This window comes from Schistocerca nitens, chromosome 4 (genome assembly GCF_023898315.1).
Source record: "Schistocerca nitens isolate TAMUIC-IGC-003100 chromosome 4, iqSchNite1.1, whole genome shotgun sequence".
NCBI classification, from domain to species: domain Eukaryota; kingdom Metazoa; phylum Arthropoda; class Insecta; order Orthoptera; family Acrididae; genus Schistocerca; species Schistocerca nitens.
In genome coordinates, this window is record NC_064617.1 from 856,103,867 (window position 1) to 856,126,675 (window position 22,809).

At 38.4% G+C, this 22,809-nt stretch overlaps 1 protein-coding gene and 1 long non-coding RNA gene across 3 annotated transcripts in view; one reads left to right on the forward strand and one right to left on the reverse strand.

Moving 5' to 3' along the window:
- Window positions 1-335: 335 nt before the first annotated feature.
- Window positions 336-19,762, forward strand: LOC126253303 (thymidylate synthase). Its single transcript, XM_049954534.1, has 4 exons — window positions 336-705; window positions 1,236-1,415; window positions 13,763-14,109; window positions 19,350-19,762. Exons 1-4 carry the CDS (start codon window positions 426-428, stop codon window positions 19,557-19,559), a joined length of 1,017 nt encoding a protein of 338 aa, XP_049810491.1. The 5' UTR covers window positions 336-425; the 3' UTR covers window positions 19,560-19,762.
- Window positions 1,819-22,809, reverse strand: part of LOC126253304 (uncharacterized) — a 63,274-nt gene continuing 42,283 nt past the window's right edge. For both annotated transcript variants that reach the window (XR_007545938.1, XR_007545937.1), the window contains exons 3-4: window positions 9,674-9,783; window positions 1,819-2,107 (exon numbers count right to left, since the gene is read on the reverse strand). This is a non-coding gene — a long non-coding RNA (uncharacterized LOC126253304). The remainder of the gene's footprint in view (window positions 2,108-9,673; window positions 9,784-22,809) is intronic.

A 22,809-nucleotide genomic window follows, 5' to 3' on the forward strand; every position in this document is an offset into this window, starting at 1 on the left:
ATGCACTTGTAATTTCATCAAACTATTATTATGTCAGAATATTTTAGTAGAATATTTTCTGAGTGTTATTCTGATTCTTACATGATAGAGATATACAGTATTTTTGCAACCAGCAAAATGAGCAGAATTAACTATGTAGAAATTTGAGGCTTTTTTGCGGCTGTTCAGTAGTTTCATTTGCGGGCTAATCTCAGTTTCTCATATTTTGAAGTTGGAAAATCATTCATGTCCAGTTTGTGTGCAAAACCATCCAAAGAGTTTATGCACACACAACATCGGTGACGCCACTCGAGTGGCGGCGAAGTGTTGACATTTTTGTTGCATGTGGCAAACCTGCTTCAGATTTTGAAGTTTGGCGCCGGCGGTACGAGAAGCAGTCGGTGCATGTTGAGACGTGTTGTTCGTTGTTGTATTAGTTTGTAATCATGAGTCAAACTGTGTGTTGCACCTTGCAGAATGGTAGCCCAAGCAAGAAAGAAACAGCAGGGAAACATAACATTTCAAACATTGCATTGAAAAATGTGGCTGAAAATGGAACAGATGTGCCATTCGAGAAGACAAATGGTGCCCTTCCTGCTCATGAAGAGTATCAGTATCTCAAACACATTGAAGAAATAATTTTGCATGGGAACAAGAAGAGTGATAGGACTGGTGTTGGAACATTGTCACTTTTTGGAGCTCAAATGCGATATTCATTGAGAGAAGGTGAATATTTTTACGTTAATTTTAAGTTAAGCTTTCGTGTAACACACTCAATGTGAAGGAATTAATAAGCAAATTTACTGGTACTTGTCACAGCATATTACCGGAATACTTTGACTGGCCTCTGATATTCAGGTAACGACATACAGGCGTTAATTGTTTTAATAAAGTGCACTAGTTATTTCTCGAAAATACCGATGTGTGACCGTGAAGAACAAGTTTATGTGAGACTTAAGGTATAATCTGCATCTCGTTGCACGTTAATCGTTCGTCGAGAATAAAATACTGCATATTCAGAGGCTTATAACTAGCACTCAACATGTATTGAAATTTTGTTTCTATGTTGAGTGTAGTTTGGTTAGACACTGTCAGCTGTGAATTTTCATACTGTATGTATTAGAAATAGCACAATATGATTGCGGTAATTATTCCTTATTGCAAGCATTTTGTATTGTTGGCAAAGCTTTGCTCACTGTTTAGTAGTCTGCTTTTAAAGTTCTGTTTGGTCCGCATTCTGTAATTTTTTTCTACAGGTGTTTTCCCACTATTCACCACCAAAAGAGTGTTCTGGAGGGCTGTTGTCGAAGAGCTCTTGTGGTTCATACGTGGATCAACCAATGCTAAAGAATTACAAGCCAAGGGAATAAATATTTGGAATGGAAATAGCTCAAGGGAATTTCTCGACAGTTTAGGATTTTATGACAGAGAAGAAGGTACGTAAATATAACAAGTATATACAGTACCAGTGACAGTTTTTTTTTTTTTTACCAAGTGCTGTTTTTTCTTTTTTCCATCTTTATTATGAGCCCCCTCCTAAAATCTTAATTGTGTGGACAGTCGAGTTTGTACTGTAGTCAGAGGCCTAGGTTAGGTTGAAAGGTGATTGTGAGGTAGTAAAGCCGATGAGTGTAAGTGGCAAATAAAGGTTGTGGTAACAGGAGGTGCTGTAGTGTACTCTTCTTTTTATGTTCATGTCATAATGAAATACACTTGGCCATATTTAATGCACTTTTTATCTTTAAAACCTAAACTGCAGGTGAAATTCAGAAAACGTATGTTAGATAATACACAAGTCTTCCACAAATATTTGTATTAATATGAAGTAAAATGGTGAGTCTTTGTGGACTGTGAAATAAAATGACATTTATTCATCCTGTGATCATTTTGTAGAATCATATGGACCAGTCACTTAAAAAAAAAAGTGTATATCCCACAGAACATACAAAGTGGAAACAAATCTGTGTCTTCATTATGCACAAAAACAATATGTGGAATGTAATCCTTGCGTGGCAGTGGACGGGCTAAAACAACTTCTTGACACTCATAACTAACACTTGATTTAACTTGTACAATATTTATTGCTCTTTAATAGACTCACTTCAACAGCTTCTGGGTATGCAGCTTCCTGAAACAATCAAAACAGAGTAGCAGCCACAGAAATATTTCTTGTGTGAAAGATGTATAAGGGGCATTCAAAAAGAAATGAGCCGGAGGTATAATTACAGAAACTAGTACATATATGTTGGAGGTATTGACCCTGGCTGTTGACACTTGTCCCACTGTGACACAAGGCTGTGAATGGCCGTTTCATATAATTCCCAGGGCTGCGATGTTAACCAGTTCTGCACATACAGCTGAACGTCACCCACACCAGTGCAGGAAAGGTTATGTTGACCTCCTTTGACCAAGGTGGGCCCCTTCTCTTCCTGCAGCATGGGACAGCAGTGAGTGCCCAGTGTTACTTGCAAACCTTGACCATCCTTCGCCAAGCGATCAGAACAACTGAGCAATCTCACCTGTGAGGTGGTTGACCACCTTGTGTCTCAGTGGGACAAGTGTCTCAACAGCCAGGGTCAATACTTCTAACATACAGTTACTGGTTTACGTAATTATGCCTCTGGCTAATTTCTTTTTGAACGCCCCTTACAGTAAAAAATCTCTCACATTCTTGAAAAAAGTGGCAGACTTATGTCAATGTGGAAAATTTATATATTCCTAAATGTTACAGGAACTATTAGATGTTAGTAACTTTTCACTAGCTTCATAAATTTACCTAATATTTCTTAAGTTCTTTGTATCTGCAGGCAGTACATTGACATTTATTTGTATGTGATGTATTTTTCTTGTGCAGGGCTTTGCTATGTAGTCTACTACTATATGAGAATCATTCCTATTTTGGTTTAATAACTGTGAACCTGACTAATGGTATGAGTGTCATCAGGCACCAGCTGACAGTCGAGAAGCAGTAGCAACGGGAAAGTCATAGAATTTTGGACATAAGAGTTCCTAACAAGGGGTGAATGATTAGAGTCTCACTTTTGTGCTTTGGTAGTTTAGTTTATAAATCTGTGTCTTTAATATAATTTACTAGGCCCAGTTCTTGCTCTTTCATTAGTGTCTGTTAGTAGAGTACTGTAGCGTGTCTCAGGAGTTATGTGTCTGTCTGTGGAATGTAATTTTCCACTGCTTTTAGTAGGGACAGGGATTACAATTGCTGTGTTAACATGCTAGGTGATTTGGAGACACTTTGCTCTTAGCTCAAGACTGTGTTGTCTTTGGTTACACAGCATGAGGCTGCAGTGGTTGGACATCACTGCTGTGGACTGTCTGTGGGGATCGAATGGATGTCCAGCCTGACCTACAAGTCTGCTGATTGGTTTGCACCAGTGGCCAGCCCAGTTACTGCTCACTCTTTGGTTGATCCCTCAGCCATGGTGAATTGGGAGATCACCTCATTGTGTGGCAGGCTGCGAAAGACTCCCATGGGGACTGAACATAAACCCTCACTAATTAGTCTGACGAACAGGTTCCAGGTGCTGCCTGTGGCTGACAGTGTCACTCAGGCAGATGCACTAGCTTGTCCTGTTTCAGAGGAAACCTATCAGGGCTGCAAGATCTGGGTAATCACAGAAGGTGGGATTGTTGATAGTTGGGACCTCCAGTGTTAAGACACATTATTGCACCATGCCCCTTAGGGACATGGCTGCTAAGGAAAGGAAGAAAGTCAGTGTGCACTCCTTGGAGTCAATCCATATGTGGAATGGGCCCTTCTGGATGCTGTGAAGAGCACAGGACGCAGCCAACTGCAGGTGTTGCCTCACACCGGTACCAGTGATGTTTGTTGCTTTGGATCCGAAGAGGTTTCCTCCAATTTTGAGTGGCTTTCTGAAGTGCTAAAGGCACGTCATGTTTGTGAGGTGAAAGCAGAGCTCACCATTTGAAGCAGTCGACAGGATTGATTGTGAACCTCTGGTACAGAGCCGAGTGGAGGATCTCAATCAGAGGCAGTTCTGTGACTTTGTAGGTTGGAGATTCCTCGACTTAAGTCATAGGGAGGCTGGGTTTCAAATTCCGCTGAATAGGTCAGTGGTCCATTACATGCAGGAGGCAGCTACAAGGGTAGTGGGGCCTGTGTGACGTGCGGCTTTTTATGTAAGGGAAAAACAAAAGGGGCTGTAGTCTCAAATGATGCAGGTCAAACACAGAAAGAAGTAGGTCTTCGTAGACCTATATAACAGTACAACTGTTGTAAAGTGTCGTAGCTTTGTTGGGAAAGTACCAGAGCTCTAAGAGCTAATAGAAAGCACTGATACTCAAATAGTTACTGGCACTGAAAGCTGGATAAATCAGGAGAAGTTCAGCCAAAATTTTTGCGAAGGAGCTGATGGTGTTCAGAAAGAATATACTAAATACAATTGGTGGTGACGAGTTTGTTGCTGTTACAAGGAGTTATCTTGTAGCAAAATTGAAGTAGATAGTTCCTGTGAGTTAGTATGGGTAGAGGTCATTCTTGGCCACTGAAATAAAATACTAATTTGATCCTTGTACTGACCTTCCAACTCAGGTGATAACATTGCAGAAAGGTTCAAAGAAAACTTGAGTCACTTTCAGGCACATACCCAACTCATACAATTATAGTTGGTGGTGACTTCAATTTACCCTCAATATGTTGGTGGAAATACATGTTTAAATCCAAAGGTATGCATAAAACATTATCCAAAATTTTCCTAAATGCATTCTCTGTAAATTATTTCGAGCAATTAGTGCACGAGTCCACCCAAACAGTAAACAGTTGTGAAAACATGCTTGACCTCTTAGCAACAAATAAACCGGAGTTAATAAGGAGCATCAAAATGGATACTGGGATTAGTGAACACAGGGTTGTCATAGTGAGACTGAATATTGTGACTCCCAACAAAAATAAACAAACAAAAAAAAATCTCTTTTCAGAAAAGCAGATAAAAATTTGCTTGACACCTTCCTGAGTGACAATTTCCACTCCTTCCAAATTACCAATGTAAGTGTAGACTGGATATGGCTTAAATTCAGAGATGTAGTATTGGCATCAGTTGAAAGATATGTACCAAATAAACTAGCAAACAATGGAACTGATGCTCCACTTGTACACAAAATGGGGTCAGAACATTGTTGCCAGGGGGGGGGGGGGGGGGGGAAGAATGTGAAATCCCCAAGATGATGATCTTCCACAGAAGCTCAAAATTCAGTGCATACTTCAATGCGAGATGCTTATAATAAGTTTCCACATTGAAACTCTCTTGAAACCTGGCAGAAAATCCAAAGAGATTCTGGTCATATGCAAAGTATGTTAGTGGGAAGATATGATCAATGTCTTGCCTGTGCAATAATAGTGGAAATGCTAACGATGACAGTGGTTCCTTTGAGTATGCTGATGCAATATCTCGTTGCTTATCATATACAACTGTTCACTCAATGAAGGACCAGTATTCAAAGACTGGAATGTTGCACCGGTAAAGACAATATTCAAGAAAACCAGTAGGAGTAATCCACTAAATTACAGGTCCATATCATTAACATAGATATGTAGCAGGATTGTGGAACATATATTGTTTGAATATTATGAATTACTCAAAGAGAATGGTTTATGAACACAGTCATCACAGATTTAGAAAACATCATTCTTGAAAGGCACAACTAGCTCTCTACTCACATTGTGTTGAATGCTATTGACAAGGGATTTAAAATTTATTTGGTGTTTCTAGCTTTCCAGAAGGCTTTTGACACTGTACCTCACAAGTGGCTCATAATCAAGTTGTGTGATTATGGAATATCATCCCAGTTGTGTGATTGGATTCATGATTTCCTGTCAGAGAGGTCACAGTTCGTAACATCTGACAGAAAGTGATCTAATAAAACAGAAGTGATTTCTGGCATTCTCCAAGGTAGTGCTATACCCCTCTTCTGTTCCTTATCTATATAAATTTAGGAGACAATCTGAGCAGCCATCTCAGGTTGTTTGCAGATGATGCTGTTGTTTATCATCGAGCGAAGTCATCAGAAGATGAAAACCAATCGCAAAATGATTTGGATAAGATATCTGTATGGTGCAAAAATTGGCAGCTAACCAGTGTGCTGTCATCCACATGAGTGCTAAAAGGAATTAAGTAAACTTTGGTTACATAATGAAATCTCAAGGACTTAAATTCAACTAAATACCTAGGAATTACAGTCACAAGTTATTTAAATTGGAGGTAACACACAGGTAACGTTGTTGGGAAGGAGAACCAAAGCTTGTGTTTTATTGACAGAACACTAAGAAAATGCTATAGATCTACTAAAGAAACTGCCTGCACTACATTTGTCTGTCCTCTTTTGGTGTACAGTTGTGTGGTGTGGAGTCCTTACTAGATAGGATTAAAGGAGTACATTGAGAATGTTCAAAGGCGGCAGCCCGTTACGTATTATCCAGAAATAGGGGAGAGAGTGTCATGCATTTAAGGATTTGGAGGGGATGTCATTAAAACAAAGGCATTTCTTGTTGTGGTGGGATCTTCACATGAAATTTCAGCCACCAACTTTCTCCTCAGAATGGGACAATACTTTTTTGGCAACAACCTCATAGGGAGAAACGATAATTATAAAATAAGGAAAATCAAAGCTCGCATGGAAAGATACAGACATTAGTTTTTTCCGCGTGCTGTTAGAGAGTGGAATAATAGAGAATTATTGTGAAGGTGGTTTGATGAACCCTCTGCCAGGCACTTGTGTGATTTGCAGATTAGCGATGTAGATTGTATGGTTCAATGTGGGGAAAACACGTTTCAAAATGTCTATGGGTATGAGATTTTTAAGTATAATGGCAGTTGCCACCAGAGTCATGTGCAGCAAGTGTGGAAAAGGAGCATTCATTATTATTTTTATCTTAAGCAAAATAATAAAACAGATTTCCTGAGTGATTTGCATGTGGATAATTTGAAGCAAAGTCAGCCAGAGAGATAGACGTTCAAAAAATGCGAACTTCAGATTTTTATGTCTTTAGAAGTAATTGTGGGATACGTCTGACACTTTGCACGTAATACCTTATCAATTCAAGGTCTCAGAATGTAAATTTTCACTCTTACAGCTTTCCGATAGTTTGCAAATTGAAGCCAGGGTTGACTATTTTCTGAAAAACCAGGGGTGGCAATTTTTGGACCACTTTTAAAAAATGTCTCCAGCTAATTCTTTTGACTATTTTCATTAGAAAGGCTATGTTCTAAACCATCTACAGATTATATTTAGTTTTGCAATGAGAGCTTATAAGGTCCTAAAAAAAAATGACAAGGTGGAGGAGCATTGAAAATCAGTCAATATTCCGCAGATTAAATCTGACATCTTTTATTATATTCTACAATTGTTTAGTACTCTCTGGGGAAATCAGTCAAAAGTCAGATGACAAGGAAGTGAGAGAGAGATTGAAAAAGTTCAAAAAAGGGTTGTCTTTTGCCGCGACTCATAGTGACATATTTTAGTCTGTTTTTCTGCTGTCACTACAGAATCAAACCGGTTGTGAACCTCTCAATTTAACTGTGCAGTACTAAGGCAGAGGGGATCGTGGTAGTAAAATTGTTGCATAACAGCTGCAGCACACTTCATATAAGTAGCCTGCCGGTTTTACACCACTGCCACATTGTGTAAATTTTTGTGAATTTCACAACTGTCTTCCTGACATTTTTTGAAATGGATTCATGTTATAGAGAACTATTAATGTTCCTTTTTATTGTGTAAAGCTATTGATGTATTAGTTTGATTCTGGTTCATTGTATAGGGGTATTTAGTGCTAGTGTAGTTTGTGGTTTATACGGAACATTTGTGTACACTTCAAATTGTATAAATGTGTTGGTATGGTGAATGGTGGCTTAACCACTGCTAGTTCCTTTTAAAGTCAGAAAACCAGCATCCCCATCACCATAGGGGCCACACCCGATTGCTGTGCAGCAGCAGCAGCAGCAGCAGCAGCACCCAGGGGTAAATGTCGTTATACAGGTTCCCAAGCTGATGATACATTTCTATAAGTATGAGGCCAAATCTGGAAAAGTTCTCTTCTAAGAACCCAATGTTGTGTTATCTTAAAGTTGCTTGAATTTTTTTACAGGTTTCAGTTATGTGCTCTGTAATATACTGCTGATATGATTGTTTGGGAAGAAATTTTGATAAGACAGAATGCAAAAAAATTACATTTTTCAAATGTGACTACATCAAATTATTGGAGGGGAAAAAAAACAACAACTTATGTTTGACTCCTTATTCCATTTCATCTTTTATAAAAATAATTTTGTAGAGCAGAATGCTGTAGAGGTCTAGAAAAAAAAACAAAAGAAGACTGCTTGCTTTTTGTTTTTCTGGCTCGTGCTCATTTTCCTAGTAATCATGACTTTTGATACTATCTTTCACAGTGAGTACTGAATAGTTGTAGAAAATAGTAAAAGATATAGATTTAATTTGAGTGTCAGCAGAATATAGGTCAAGTTTCAATATACATCCATGTTGTCGTTCTTTTGTAGGGCCCTATATGCTCACATTCAAAACCAAAAAAATTTTTAGGTCATTTAGGATATGGTCTTTCTAATCAAAATGGTTTAAGAGAGTTCATAGATTTTTTGTAAGTGTGTGCCAAAATAACCATTTTTGACATTTTTAGAAATATTGTCAACTTTGTCGTCAAATCATAAACTATTGGAAAGCATTAGGAGAGTGAAATTTTGTATTCTAAGATCTTGTATTGGTATGTCATCACGTGCAAAATTTCAAATGTATTCCAGAGATATAAAAAGCTAACTTCGCTCCCTCCTAGTGTTAAATAGGCAAAAGTAAAACTTTACCGACTTTCATTGGGAACATGTGTAATTGTTCACACAAAATTTCATCAAAATCTGTCATGGTTATGCATATTGATAGTCAGCTAAGTGCATCTGCAAAGTTCTCTAGGGGTTTTGGCTAAGTAAGTACCTAGATGATGTAACAAAAGGTAATGACTATAATGCTTTACAACAACAAACATATGGCAACAACAAAGAGCTCCATACAATCAGCTGCAAAGAAAAATCATTGAATTATATTTGCAAATAGGTGGCATAAGAATTTGATTTCATGTCATGCTAACTTCTTCCAAGGACATTAGAAAATTAATTTTCTCTTAAAAGAAAGAATTTGTTTGACGTTGGAAACATTTCAAGCCAACTACTGACAGAATCTTCAGATGTAGCAGTGTATAGTACTTGGCAACATATCTAATGCACTGCTTTCTCAAGTACACAGACCAAAGCATATTATTGTTAGACCCTTCTTTAAAAAATTAGGACAGATGCTGTTAGGATTTGTCAGCTTAATGCGAGGAAGGTAGTCAGCTCTGGCTTCAGTGGATTTTTGTGTTGGTATGAAACTTCATGGCAACTTAAAACTGTGTGCTGGGCTGAGATTAAAACTCAAGTGTTGTGGCAAGTGTTATACTGACTGAGCTGGCAAGTGTGTAAAATCAGGATTGTTTGTCACAGCGTAGACACTTCAGCCTCCAAGTCAGTGCCTTGACAGATGTACATCCTTCATTGCGTGCTTTGTAGTAAATATTTTTTGTATGCACTTGGAACAAGTAAGCTTGATAACATGGAAAATGATTGTGAGCTGTTCATAGCATCACTCAAAACGTGTCACTCTAGATGCCACACATACTTACAGATAACTTGAGGCAGTGACAATACTGCCTCACCTTTGTTACGTCTCTGTCTTCCTTTGTCTGTCTCAAGAACTGAGTCAGCATTTCTCCATGACAAGTGAGATGATGTTCTGAGGAAAATAAGCCATTAGTATTATGCACAACACACATTTCATGTATGATTTTCTGGTAAAAACCATTACATAGTGAACTTATGTTAAAATATGAAGTATGATCTAGTCGTCACTTTTTGAAATTAACCTATATACTGATTTCAGTAAGAAAACATTATTTAGGAGGTATATTTCAACGACATTTTTAAATAAATGACTTCCAGTTATAACTTTCATCTCCTTTGGGAATTTGACAGCTTAATCTCTGAACTTCTGTCCTAGTGTGCGCGACAGATGGGTAGATGTATTCATTTGGTGCAGAAAAGGTTCAATACATTTTTAATAGTTTTTTAAAATAAGTCCAACAACTAAGCTTTGTTATTTTTCGTATGGCCCCTTTTTGTGCAGTCTGGAAATTGCCCATATTTTGTACTTTTAGTACCCAGGAAAGAGTCCATAGTTAATTGGGGGCACATAGGAGTAGTATGTTACCATAAACCACTCACTTTTACGCACTGATGGTAGGATCCCCTAGATTTGGCAAGTTTATTCTGCTGTTTTTGAGTGACACAACGAGAACTGCTGTTTTGCAAGCTTGGCTCTAAAGCACAGTTTCTTTCATGACTTGAAGTGGAGGGAGCTGGAGGTGACACCCTTCAACAATTATTGTTAAGATTTTTGGGTGTGCATTTGCAAATAATGCTGTTCAGTCATGATGAATATATGACACCTGTTCTATCCATTTACAAGCATTTCTGGTAAAAAGTTTAAAAATGTGTGTACAGGCAGAACTGAATGAAGTTAATGGCAGTTTTGCCCTATTGTACAAGAGTGTGTGTTACATCATAATGTAATTTAAATGTGGTGATATGAACACTGCAGATTAGGTATGTTCTGGATGTCTGAGGATCCTTGGAGTAAATGGTGTATAAAATTCATGTGCACATGAAATAGAGTTCATGATACATTATAAATGCATTTAGTTTGTGAAGAAGATTGAGCTTCGTCATCTTGCATCCATCCAGTAATCATTGGAAATTATCTTTAGTGTAGTGAGTCCTGTTGCTGCTAAATACATTTCTCACGATAAAACATTTCTATAAAATGTGGGAATTACAGATGTATGGCAGCTGCCATGATAAAATAAAATTTGGAGAGAAAGTTAGCTGGTCTGGGAAAGAGTGTGAACTGATAAGGGAAAGTAAGAATAGATAATGAAAGAAAAAACAATGGAGATGGAAGAGAAAATAAGAAGTATGAAGAAAGCTGGTAGGGAGGGGGGGGGGGGAGAGAGAGAGAGCAGATGAAGTTACGTGCAGAGGCTGGCCACTATGTCACCAGGGGTAAAGGTGTGACAAACCAGAGCCAAAAGTGGAAATCACAGGGTCTCACTGCAATGTTCATGTGGAAGTCTGACGGATGACCTGAAAATAAGAGTCTACATGAACAACAAGATGCTTGTTCAACAAACCCCCCTACTGTCGCATCACCTCTCATGCCATAGAAAGATGGAGATATTGAATAAAATGCTCCTGTTATTAAGCAGTATGTAAATAGATTCAGAGTAAATGTCAAAGGACAAATGTCTGGCACAGGGGAGACCTGTGTGTGCACTTACTTACAGCAAACACATTTTAAATGATTTGATGTACTTGATATGAGTTAAGATCATACAGTATGAACAACTCAGTAGTGTGTGAAATGAAGTACTGGCAGAATTCAGTTAGCCAAGACAATGTAGCTTCTGTGTGTGTGTGTGTGTGTGTGTGTGTGTGTGTGTGTGTGTGTGTGTGATGGAGATGAAAGATTCAGTATTACAGTCTTCTGTGTGGCAACTGATTCACATTAATTTGAAACTTGGAATATTGAAGTGATATTTCCTTTTCATACTTCAGTTTCTCTTCTTATATGTACTTTGTGGAATGAGTATTGGTTGGTAAATAGATCTGTAGATACTTTTACAATCCTATAGTGTAACATTAAAGTGACAAATTTTTTTAATTTTTCTGCTTTTCAAATTATGAAACCATAATTTAATAAGTAGAGATAGGTGAGAAGAAATTCAAAGCTGTATAAGCATGCAACTGTAGGAGAGGTAGATGCCAATTATGAAAAGATTAAACAAACCTTTGGAAGAAGGAGAAGCTATGTGAAAAGGTGGTTCTCAGATGACAGCCCAGCATTGTAAGCAGAGAATGCTGAAAGATGGTAGGAACGTAGAGATGGGGAAAACTACATGGCAGTGTTATGGAAAGAGAAGAGGAAATGGATGATAATGATTGACTATACAATTCTGTGAGAAGAATTTGACAAAGCGTTTGAAGGCCTAAGTTGAAAAAGACACCTATGGCAGACAAGCATATTTCCTCCAGTGTTATTAAGATCTGTGGAACACTCAACCATGACTGAACTGTTTCATCCAGTTTGTTTTATATATATGATGGCCAAATACTCTCAGGATTGGAGAAAAATGTAATTTCCAAGTACTAGAGAAGGCAAATGCTGACAGGTATATTGCCTGTTTAAGGAGTCATAGATGGAAAAATACTGACACAAGTTATCAACACAATATTGGAATAAGTGGTGGAAGCAGATCTAAGGCAAGACCACATAGGTGTCAGAAGAAATGTAAGAACATTGTAGGCAATACTGACCCTACAGCTTACTTTAGATTGATTGAAGAATCTAAAATTCATACTTTAAGCACTTGTAGATTTAGAGAAGGCTTTTGATAATGTTGAGTGCAACAAAATTTTGAAGTTATCAGGATAAAATACGGGGACTAAAAAGTTATCTAAAATTTTAAAAGAAAAAATATTATTGTTAAGAGGTGAATGAAATCAAAGGGAGGCTGTAATTAAGAAGGGTTAGTGGATTGTAACCTATTCCTTATGTTGTTCATTCTGCACACTGAACAAATACTAAAGGAAATCAAGCAGACAATAGGAAGAAATAAATAAAATTTGAGAGAAGAATTAAATGCTTTGAAGTTCACTGATGATGCCAAAGTATTTCAAAGATAGGAATGGATGGTGCCTTGAAAGACTGTCTTGTATAATGTAGACATAAAAAGAAGTAAAAGTGTAGATGAATTAAATCAGTCAATGATTGAGGCACTAGATTAGGAATTGAGAAGCTAAAAGTAGTAGGTTAGTTTTATTTGGGGAGCAAAATAACAGTTGATCATAAGAGGTTGTTTAAAATGCATATGTATAATAGCTAGACATGTTTTTCTGAAAAAGGTGTTACCATACATACATTTAAGTGTAGATAAGTATTTCCTGAAAGTATTTGTCTGGAGTCTTGCCTTATATGAGCAAAAATAGTGCATACAAATGGAGAGTGGAAACTTTTGAAGTATTGTGTTAGACAAGAATGCCAAAAATGAGTTGGTGAGATCAAGTAACCGGTGAAGAGATAGAGGATCAAATAGGGGAAGATGGAGCTTTGTGGCACAACTTGGCTAAATAAAGGAACAGGATGGTAGGGCACATCATAAGGCATTGAGGAGTATTTGATTTAGTAATGAGGAAGAAGTATGGGAAGTAAAAACTGTAGAGGGAGACAGACTAAAGTCTTACTGCAGTAAATGGATGTTGGGTGCAGTATCTTTTTGTAGGTGTGAAGACTTCAGTGAGATAAACATGGAGAGCTGCTAAACCAATTTTCAAACTGATTACGATGACAAAAGTTGGTTAGTGTGACTCACAATCATGCTGAAACAGAATGACATGATTTTGCTGTATTCTTTGTAGAAACAATCAGATGCTGCCAACATCATCTGATAATTTTTAAAAAGAATGTACAGTCAAACAGTTAATTTCTTTCAGCACGTTCATGGTTTGGATTACAACAGAACCAGTTTCTGGATAGTATTATATTTATGTTAATGTGATTCTCACTTTTCCTTTCCTCCCAATCTTTTTCCCATACACGAGACTGAATTAATCACAATTGATCTTAAACTCTACATTTTTACTATCATTTTAACTTGCAGGTGACCTGGGTCCAGTATATGGTTTTCAGTGGCGCCACTTTGGGGCAGACTATGAAGGACCACATGCAAACTATGAAGGCAAAGGTGTTGATCAACTCCAGCAAGTGATAAACATGCTACGTTCAAATCCAGATGACCGCCGTATTATCATGAGTGCATGGAACCCCTCAGACTTGGGCTTAATGGCACTGCCCCCTTGCCATTGCTTGGTCCAGTTTTATGTAGCAAATGGGGAGTTGTCATGTCAGCTCTATCAGAGGTCAGCAGATATGGGACTTGGGGTGCCATTTAATGTTGCCAGCTATGCTCTGTTGACATGCATGTTAGCAGCTGTCACCAACTTGAAGGTAAAATTCTTTGCTTTCCCAACTTTTGGGATAATAGGAAGTTGTGCTAAAGTGCACTTACAGTATACCAGGCTCTTCTATGCAATTTCTTTCCATTACTTCTAACCATTTGGGTGATAGTATACGCTAGTCAGTGAGGATTGCCAGTTCAGATTACTTGATTAGACTTCAGACAAGATTTCATTAATAATGTTTTTGACGTGGAGAGCTAAAGCTTGATGATCATTGATCTGTTGATAATGGATTATAAGTTTGGTTACAGATTTTCATGTTCTATATTTGTGTTCTATGTACCTCGGAATACAACCCAATTTATTGGGTCATTGTTTTGTATTCCAATGCAGTTGCTTTAATTTGCAGGGCAAGATAGAACATTTGTGTATGAATAGATTTCATTGTAAAAAGCAGGTTACGTATGTAATGTACAGCATCTACGAAGCTTCCAGTCCTGAAAGATGGAGGTGATGGTGTGCAGGCAAACTTCTCAAGTTCATTGAAATAATATTTGGCAAAAAAGTTTGTATTTGGGAAGCAGCCTGATGATAGGAAACATATAAAAGTAAACTTATTTGTGGGTGAAACAAAGTAGGGCAACTTTTATTGTTGAACAGCTGCATTTATCAAATCATTCTGTTGTCAGTCGGTGCCACTTTTGAGGTGAAGTTTGGGTTGTGTACTGTATGAAGAATGGCAACAAACTTGGAGATGTTGGTCGTATTGTACAGATTGATGAATACGTTTCAGAAGAGAAAGTTCAGAAGAGGTAATAATCGTATTCCTTGCCAACAGATGTTGGGCAGTGTGGAGAGAGGAAGCGAGAAGCGTTTCTTTGAAGCTGTTGACCAAAGGATAGACTATGTTCTCATGAATGTGATGGAAAAACAGTAATTTCAGATTGCATCCTATCATACAAGCAACTTTCTGATGGCTGTATGCACATAACTATGAACCATAGAAGTACTTTCAAAAATCCAGGTGCAGATGCATACACTCCTATGGAAGGGACATGGTGGCTATAAGGTACTCTACACTGAGCAAAATGATGCAAAAACATGTGTACCTCCTATTTGTTTGAATGTATATGGAGAAGGAAGTGAAGTGAGGAAAGGGACTTTCTTTTAGAAGTTGTTTGCAAGATTTATAATCCAAAATAGAGCTTCAATTTTTGTTCTGTATTGTTCTTTTTGATGACTATTACAACTAAACGGCAAACTTCACTCGTTAAGGCCCAAAGTTGCATTAATGCAACATTTCATTCATAATCTTTTTGTATAAAATGAGTTGCACAAAATTTCAAATTTTTTTATTCAAAAATTAAGACATCTGCAATAACTAGTTCATGAATTTTAAATGGATCACTGAATGTAATGTTGGCCACTTTGTATTTTCAAACTTCCAGATAAATTTGTGTATTTCATTGTGAAAGTTTTCATTTTCTTTCCTAATTAGCACATGATGATTTTTAAAGGAATTGTATGCAGTGAACTTCTTTCAACCTTGTTATCATACTATATCACTGTTTACATGTTTAACTTTAGATTTCAAACTGTTGTTTTACAATAATGTTGCATTTACGCAACTTTGGGACTGAGTATTTGTGAAACGTGGCTGCTTTATTCTACCTCAGTGATATATTGGTATTCCATTGTTGTCTGAACAGTTTATTACGGTTAGGCGTTGTTTGAAAGATATTCACTCAGTTTGGTTGGTTTACGTGTAGAACATCCGACGAAATTAGGTAGAGGGAAGACTGAGGACTAATGTGGTTTTATAACTTGGGTGTCATTCTAATATGACAGTCTTAACCAAGATATTTGTAGGCATATACATCTCTATGTTTCAGTTTGAACTTTATTGATAAGGTGTGTTTGCAACTGGAACAATAATTGTGACCAAATATTCCCTACTGTTAAGTCAGTTTCATTAAAGTTTTGCATTTTATTTACTTTTGTGTTATGAATTGAATGGTAATTTACCACAGCTCTGCTATGAATGAATGCAGACAGTTCATTCAGGGATTTCTGCTTGTTTAGGAATGTCTGATTATTATGCAAAATCCCTGTCTGCTGCAGAACTTATGGCTATATTGAATGAAGATCTTTGAGGTTGCAGACAGCTTTCATTGCACTTTTATTCCACCAGATGTTGATCAAATCAAAGATGAAGAAGACATTGATGAAGATCCTCTTGTTGAAGCAGAGAAAACTACTACCATCACAGGTTCATTTGAAAAGTGTGCACATAGTGAACAAGACAGTAAATTCAGCTGTGGTGTCAGAACCCAGTGCATCTGCTAAGAAAAGGAACTAACATGAAAAAGAAATGAAGATGTTTTTAATAGGAGGAAGGTTCAACCAACATACACCTTTTCACCAATAACAGAGTAACTAACAAAGACAGAAGACAAAAAGAATAGAGTAGAGGTCACAGAAAGGGGCAAAAAGAAAGACTATTAGAAAATTAGCTTTCTCAAAATATGCTAAATGCGGCCATGGTCAATTGCAGCTGCAACCAGACTGCGAGCAGCAGTGCATTATGGGAGAGGCAACTGAGTGGGGATAAGGAGGAGGCTGGGGTGGGGAGGGGGAGGGATAGCAGGTTAGGGGTGGGGGATGTTAAAGTTCTGCTAGTGAGAGTGTACAGGGACAAAGTGGACAGTAGGGCAGCTAGGTGCAGTCAAGAGGTTAGATGGAGGGTGGGGAAGAGAGAGGGGGCTAATAGCAGAAAAAAGAGAAGTAAAAAGTTTGGATGCAGTTGTGGAATAGAGGGCTATGTAGTGCTGGAATGGGAACAGGCAAGGACAGTGACTGATGAAGGTTGAGGCCAGGAGGGTTATGCAAAAATAGGATATGTTGCAGGGAGAGTTCCCACTTGTGCAACTGAGAAAAGCTCCAGATGGCACATTCTGTGAAGCAGTCATTGAAATGAAGAATGTTGTGTTGGGTGATGTGCTCAGAACAGGGTGGTCCAGTTGTTTCTTAGCCACAGTTTGTCAGTGGCCATTCATGTGGACAGACAGTTTATTGGATGTTGTTCCCACATAGAATGCAGCACAGTGTTCGCAGCTTAGCTTGTAGATCACGACTGGTTTTACAGGTAGCTCTGTCTTTGATGGGATAGGTGATGTTTGTGACTGGACTGGAGTAGGTAGTGGTGGGAGGATGTATGGAACTGGTTTTGCATCTAGGTCTATTACAGGGATTTGAGGCAAGGGGCTGGGAGCAGGGGTTTTGTAGGGATGGACGAGGATATTGTGTAGGTTGGGTGGGTGGCAGAATACCACTGTGGGAGGGATAGTGGGTAGTACAGTCATCATGTCAGGGGATGACAAGAGGTAGTCAAAACCCTGGCAGAGAATGTAATTCAGGTGCTACAGTCGTGGGTGGTACTGAGTGTATTGTGAATGCTCCTCTGTGGCCGGATGGTGGGACTTTGGGAGGTGTTGGGTGACTGGAAAGATAAGGCATGGGAGATCCATTTTTGTACAAGGTGGGGAGGGTAATTACATCTGTAAAGGCCTCAGTGAGACCCTTGGGATATTTTGAGAGGGATTGCTCGTTACTACAGTCTCGATGGCCATGGATAGCTAGGTTGTATAGAAGGGACTTCTTGGAGTGGAATGGGTGGCAACTGTGGAAGTGGAGGTATTGCTAGTGGTTGGTAGGTTTTATATGGACAGAGGTACTGATACAGCCATCTTTGAGGTGGTCAACATCAAGGAAGATGGCTTGATAGGTTGAGTAGGACCAGGTGAAGCAAATGGGGGGAGAAGGTGTTGAGGTTCTGGAGGAATCTGGATAGTGTGTCCCTTACCCTCAATTCAGATCACGAAGGTGTCATCAGTGAATCTGAACCAGATGAGGTGTTTGGGGTTCTAGGTGTTTAGGAAGGATTCCTTTGGGATGGCCCATGAGTAGGTTGGTGTGGGATGGTGCCGTGTGGTTGCCCATAGCCAAGCCCTGGATTTGTTTGTAGGTAATGCCTTCAAAGGACAAGTAATTATGGCTGAGGATATAGTTGGTCATGGTGACTAGGAGGAAGTTAGTTGGTTTGGAATCTGTCAGGTTTTGGGAAAGGTAATGTTCAATAGCGGTAAGGCTATGGGCATTTGGGATAATAGCGTAAAGGGAGGTGGCATCAATAGTGACAAGCAGTGTCGTGTAGTAAAGGAATAGGAACCGTGGAGAGTTAAAGGAAATGGTTGGCGTCTTTTATGTGGAAGAGTAGGTTGTGGGTAATAGGTTGAAGGTGTTTATCTACGAGAGCAGAGATTCTCTCAGTGGGTGCACAGTAACTGTCCACAGTGGGGCATCCTGGGTGGTTGGGAGCATGTAGAAGGTAGGAGTGTGTGAACTGGTACAGATGCCACTGTCTTTCTTAGAGAGGCTGAGACTGGACTTGTCGGAAAAATGCTGTATTTTTCTTAGCACACCAACAATGGTGTTTACTGTATCTTCAACTTGAGACAAATTATGACATCCTGTTGGTAATCATTCACATACTGATACTGTAACATTTGCAAACTTCATTACTTGTTGTTGTTCCACTCTTCTACATATGATCTGAGTTTGGAATTTTGGGGGCCATTCTTCCCGTGCATTGCAGTTTTCATACAAATTAACATAAGTTGCAATATGTGACACTATTTGTAAGTTACCGCAGCTGATGACTTAGTCATAAGTCTCTGGTAAATAAGATAATTAATATCATAGCTATAAATTGCTGGAAAGGAGATGATGTTCTGCTGAATGGCTGAGCGTATGATGCTTATTGCATTAGGATGTTTATTACAGAAGGGGCGAGGTGAAGTGGGGGTGTTAACGAGTTACTATTAAAGTCTGTAGAGTGCAATAAATGTACATAGTGTGTAGTTTGTCACCATAACACACAACGAGGTTCTTCATATTTCGACACAGGCTGATTGCTCCTACATCTTTCCTGCTCTGACCAGAAGATCTGTGATAATGTATTTGTTGTATCATGTAACATCTGGCTGATTTTATGCTAATGCATTTTTATATCAATCTGGCTAATAATTTGGAAAGTAGTGAGTGCTTTGAATAGTCTGGTATATGCTCTGTGGCTTACAGAAGCTGAAGAAACAAGTATACAATTTTGTCCCTCAATATAAATCGCATCTTAAGTCATCGCAGCATTGATATTTTACAAAAGTGAAGTAAGTGTAATCTGTTGCTCTACTCAGTAATCTGGTACTATGGAACTTTTTGCATCTTTTACAGCCTGGTGAGTTTATACACACTACTGGTGATACTCATGTCTACTTGAGCCACATTGAGTCACTGAAAGTGCAGATAAAGCGTGAGCCTCGTCCTTTTCCTAAGCTGGTAATAAAACGTGAAGTCGCCAACATTGAAGAATTCAAGCTAGAAGATTTTGAGCTTGGGAATTATAATCCTCATCCCAAAATTGAGATGGAAATGGCAGTGTAGAAAGTCAGCTCAGCTTTCTAATATTATATTCTTCAGTATTTTAATCTTGCCAGTGCAAGAACCAAATATTGTGTAAATTTTATACATATGTTTGTGATAATTATAATTTTTAATTGTAGTATTAAGTGTTATTTGTAGAAACAATATATTTTAAGATTTTGCGTACACTGTTTTACTGAAAATAAAAACAAATATATAATAAATACACATTTTCATTTTGATATCTCAGCACACTTTTGACTGTATGTGATCACCCTGTTGGAAAACTTGATGTACATCTGCAGCTATTGTATTTTCAAGCTCGTCTCTGGTATGACTGACTTCATCAGTGTGAGAGTAATCTGTGAGATGATAAAGGTTATAGATCAGCTGTCAGAGTGCTTTTCATCTATTACATACACATGGCAATCGTGAAGGTGTGTAGACACTGTGTGTGTGCAGCAGTAAAATACAACACACTTTTTGGAAAGTACATCTGCTTCCTCATATTCTATTTTTGGAGTCTCCTAGCAGTGCCAGTTCTAAAACTTCAAAACTTGATGTTAACCAAATTTGAAATGTACTTGATGCCTTCTGTTGCAATCTACTTGTTTTACACTTCAGACCAGCAGCAAATGAATCCAGTTATAGCTGTAATATGAAACTCCTGCAGTTATATCCTTCTCATTTGGTAGTGTAACAATGAAAATAATAATTTTTTTAGAATATAGTGTAATTAGATAGATAAAAGATCTGCTCCTCAAGCAGTGGCCGGAGGAAACACATATAAAAGGTTATACTTCTGCAAGCTTTCAGAGCCAGTGGCTTGATTGAAGGGGAAGAGGTGTGAAGGGAAAAGACTGGAGAGCCTAGGAAAAGGTGGTAGATTTCAGAGAAGTCACCCAGAACCATGGGTCAGGGGATGAGAAGGGAAGACCAACCCATCCGGTAAGTCTGCCTTAACCCACAGTTCAGGGTGACTTTCGAGAAACCAACCCCTTTCCCTAATCATCCTCCAACCCTTCTGCCAGAAGGAGCCACTGGCTCCAAAAGCGTGGATAAGTATAACCTACTTTTATGTATGTGTTCTCCTGCTACCACTCGATGAGTAAATTTTTTAGCTATCTGATTATGTTCCATTTGGTAGTGTGTTTTATTTTCTTTGGATTTCATCTCAGCTGCTGTTTTTGTAGATTTTTTATTTGTACTAAACATTCAGTGTCGTCTGCACTTCCATTCTGCTAGACATAAGTGTTACAATGTTATCAAAAAGAGAGTTGCTACTCACTGTCTTGTGACAGCATCTCTGCTGTACAGTGAGTAGCACCTTTCATTTTCATAATACTATTACATTCGACCTGGATTTTCCACTGTTAGACATAAGTGCAGTGTTTTAAATATTTTTGTTAACCTAAATGGCTGTACTTTGAGTAACAGTAGTTAATTGGGTAGACAGAATGTTCCAGCCAATGTCTTTGCAAGGAGATAGAATATCAGGTCCATTCTTAACTGTCAAATATAAAATTCCAAATGCTGCTGGTAGAATAAACTTTGAACTTTAAGGTCACCATTGTTCTGACTGGTTTGACACAGGTCACAACTACTTCATCTCCTGTGCCATATTCATCACCAGTTTTCCCATTGTACTGCGTAACTTTAATAGAATGCTATATTCCAGATGTACATTCACAGAAATACAGGGCGAGGCAGTGAAACGGCACGATTTCGACTCCGGCTGACAGGTGTGATGGAGGGTTATGGGAGTGGGGGAAACGACCTTGAGTGTCTAAACAGGTGAAAATTTCAGTAGCCATGGAGCATTGGTCAAGCACGCAACGTGCGTTTGGTGTAAAAGCATATTATAACATATTATAAAAACATAGTGTGATTGGTGCCCAGCGCACTTTCCGTTGTGAGTTTAATCTACTGCCACAGGCTCCCATGCCACCAAGGAAAGATATCCTCCTGTGGGTGAAAAACTTTGAATCCACTGCAAGCAGGACGAAGAAAATAAGTGGTATTGAAAAACACAATCTGGACCACAGAGAACATTGATTGTGCACGTGATTCATTAGCATAAAGTCCTGATCTACACTATCATCCATACAAAATATAGATAGTGCAAGCCCTAAAATCTAATGATTACAACCATTGCATATGCTTTTGCCAAGCGATGCTTAGTTATCGGAAGAAATGGAGAAAGAGTGCATAACTTATGGATGAGTGATGAACCCCACTTTCACTTTAGTGGCTACTTCAACAAGCAAAACTTCCAGTATTGGTCCGCAAATAGCCCACGTGATCTTCATGAAAAGCCACTCCATTCTGATAAAGTAACAATTAGATGTGCAATAACTTCTCGTGGAATAGTGTGACCCCGTTTTTTTTAAGATGAACTTGATAACACAGTAACGGTGACCTCCGAACATTATGCTGACATGTTGGCAACTTTGGTCTGCCTGAAATCGATCAGTATGATCCAGATGAAGAAAGGCTCTTCCAGTAAGATGGTGCAACAAGCCATACGCTAATGTCTCAATGGATTTGCTTAAACTCGCATTTCCAGAATGGCTAATCAACAAGAATGGTGATATCCCTTGGCCTGCCCATTTGCCAGATTTGATCACCCCAGACTTCTTTCTTTGGGGCTATCTTAAATGCAAAGTCTTTGAGGAAAATCCGGCAGGAGCATTCCGTTGTAGATGTTACAGAACGTCATGGGAGGATTTCATCTTAGACTCACACAATGTGTGCAAAACCGACGCCACCTTACTGACACCATATTCAAAAAATGATTGTTTTAAGTTAAAACATTAATTTCCACTCATGTACTTAAGATTCATGTTGAAATAATTATACTCTTTTTTTTAAATATATAATTGGTGATTTTTCAAAACCGTGCTCTTTCACTGCCTCACCCTGTATGTTCCGCAAATAATTTCAGTGAAGAATGCCTTCTTTGACTATGCTAATCATCCTGTAACCTCCTTTCTTTTTCTGTAATGGGTTATTGTCCTTTGAGGATTGCAGAACTCCACTTTGTTGGCTGTATGATCCAATTTTAAAATCATCATTAATCTCATTTCTGAAATGCTTCATTACTTTCTTCCTTCTTTTGTTCACCCCAAAGCAATATTCTTTGCTGATTACACTGTTCATTCCATTCAACAAAATCTGTATCTCACTTTAAAGAGCATAGCAAAGTCATCAGTGAAATACTTATATCATTTCACCCTGTAATTTAACCCCACCCCTGAAACTGTATTACTGT

Bases quoted from the DNA above. Each gene is read 5' to 3' on its own strand.
- LOC126253303 (XM_049954534.1), top strand. From the start codon at position 426: ATGAGTCAAACTGTGTGTTGCACCTTGCAGAATGGTAGCCCAAGCAAG. The intron at 706-1,235 runs GTGAATATTTTT...TTTTTTCTACAG, and splicing joins GCGATATTCATTGAGAGAAG to GTGTTTTCCCACTATTCACC. The intron at 1,416-13,762 runs GTACGTAAATAT...TTTAACTTGCAG, and splicing joins ATTTTATGACAGAGAAGAAG to GTGACCTGGGTCCAGTATAT.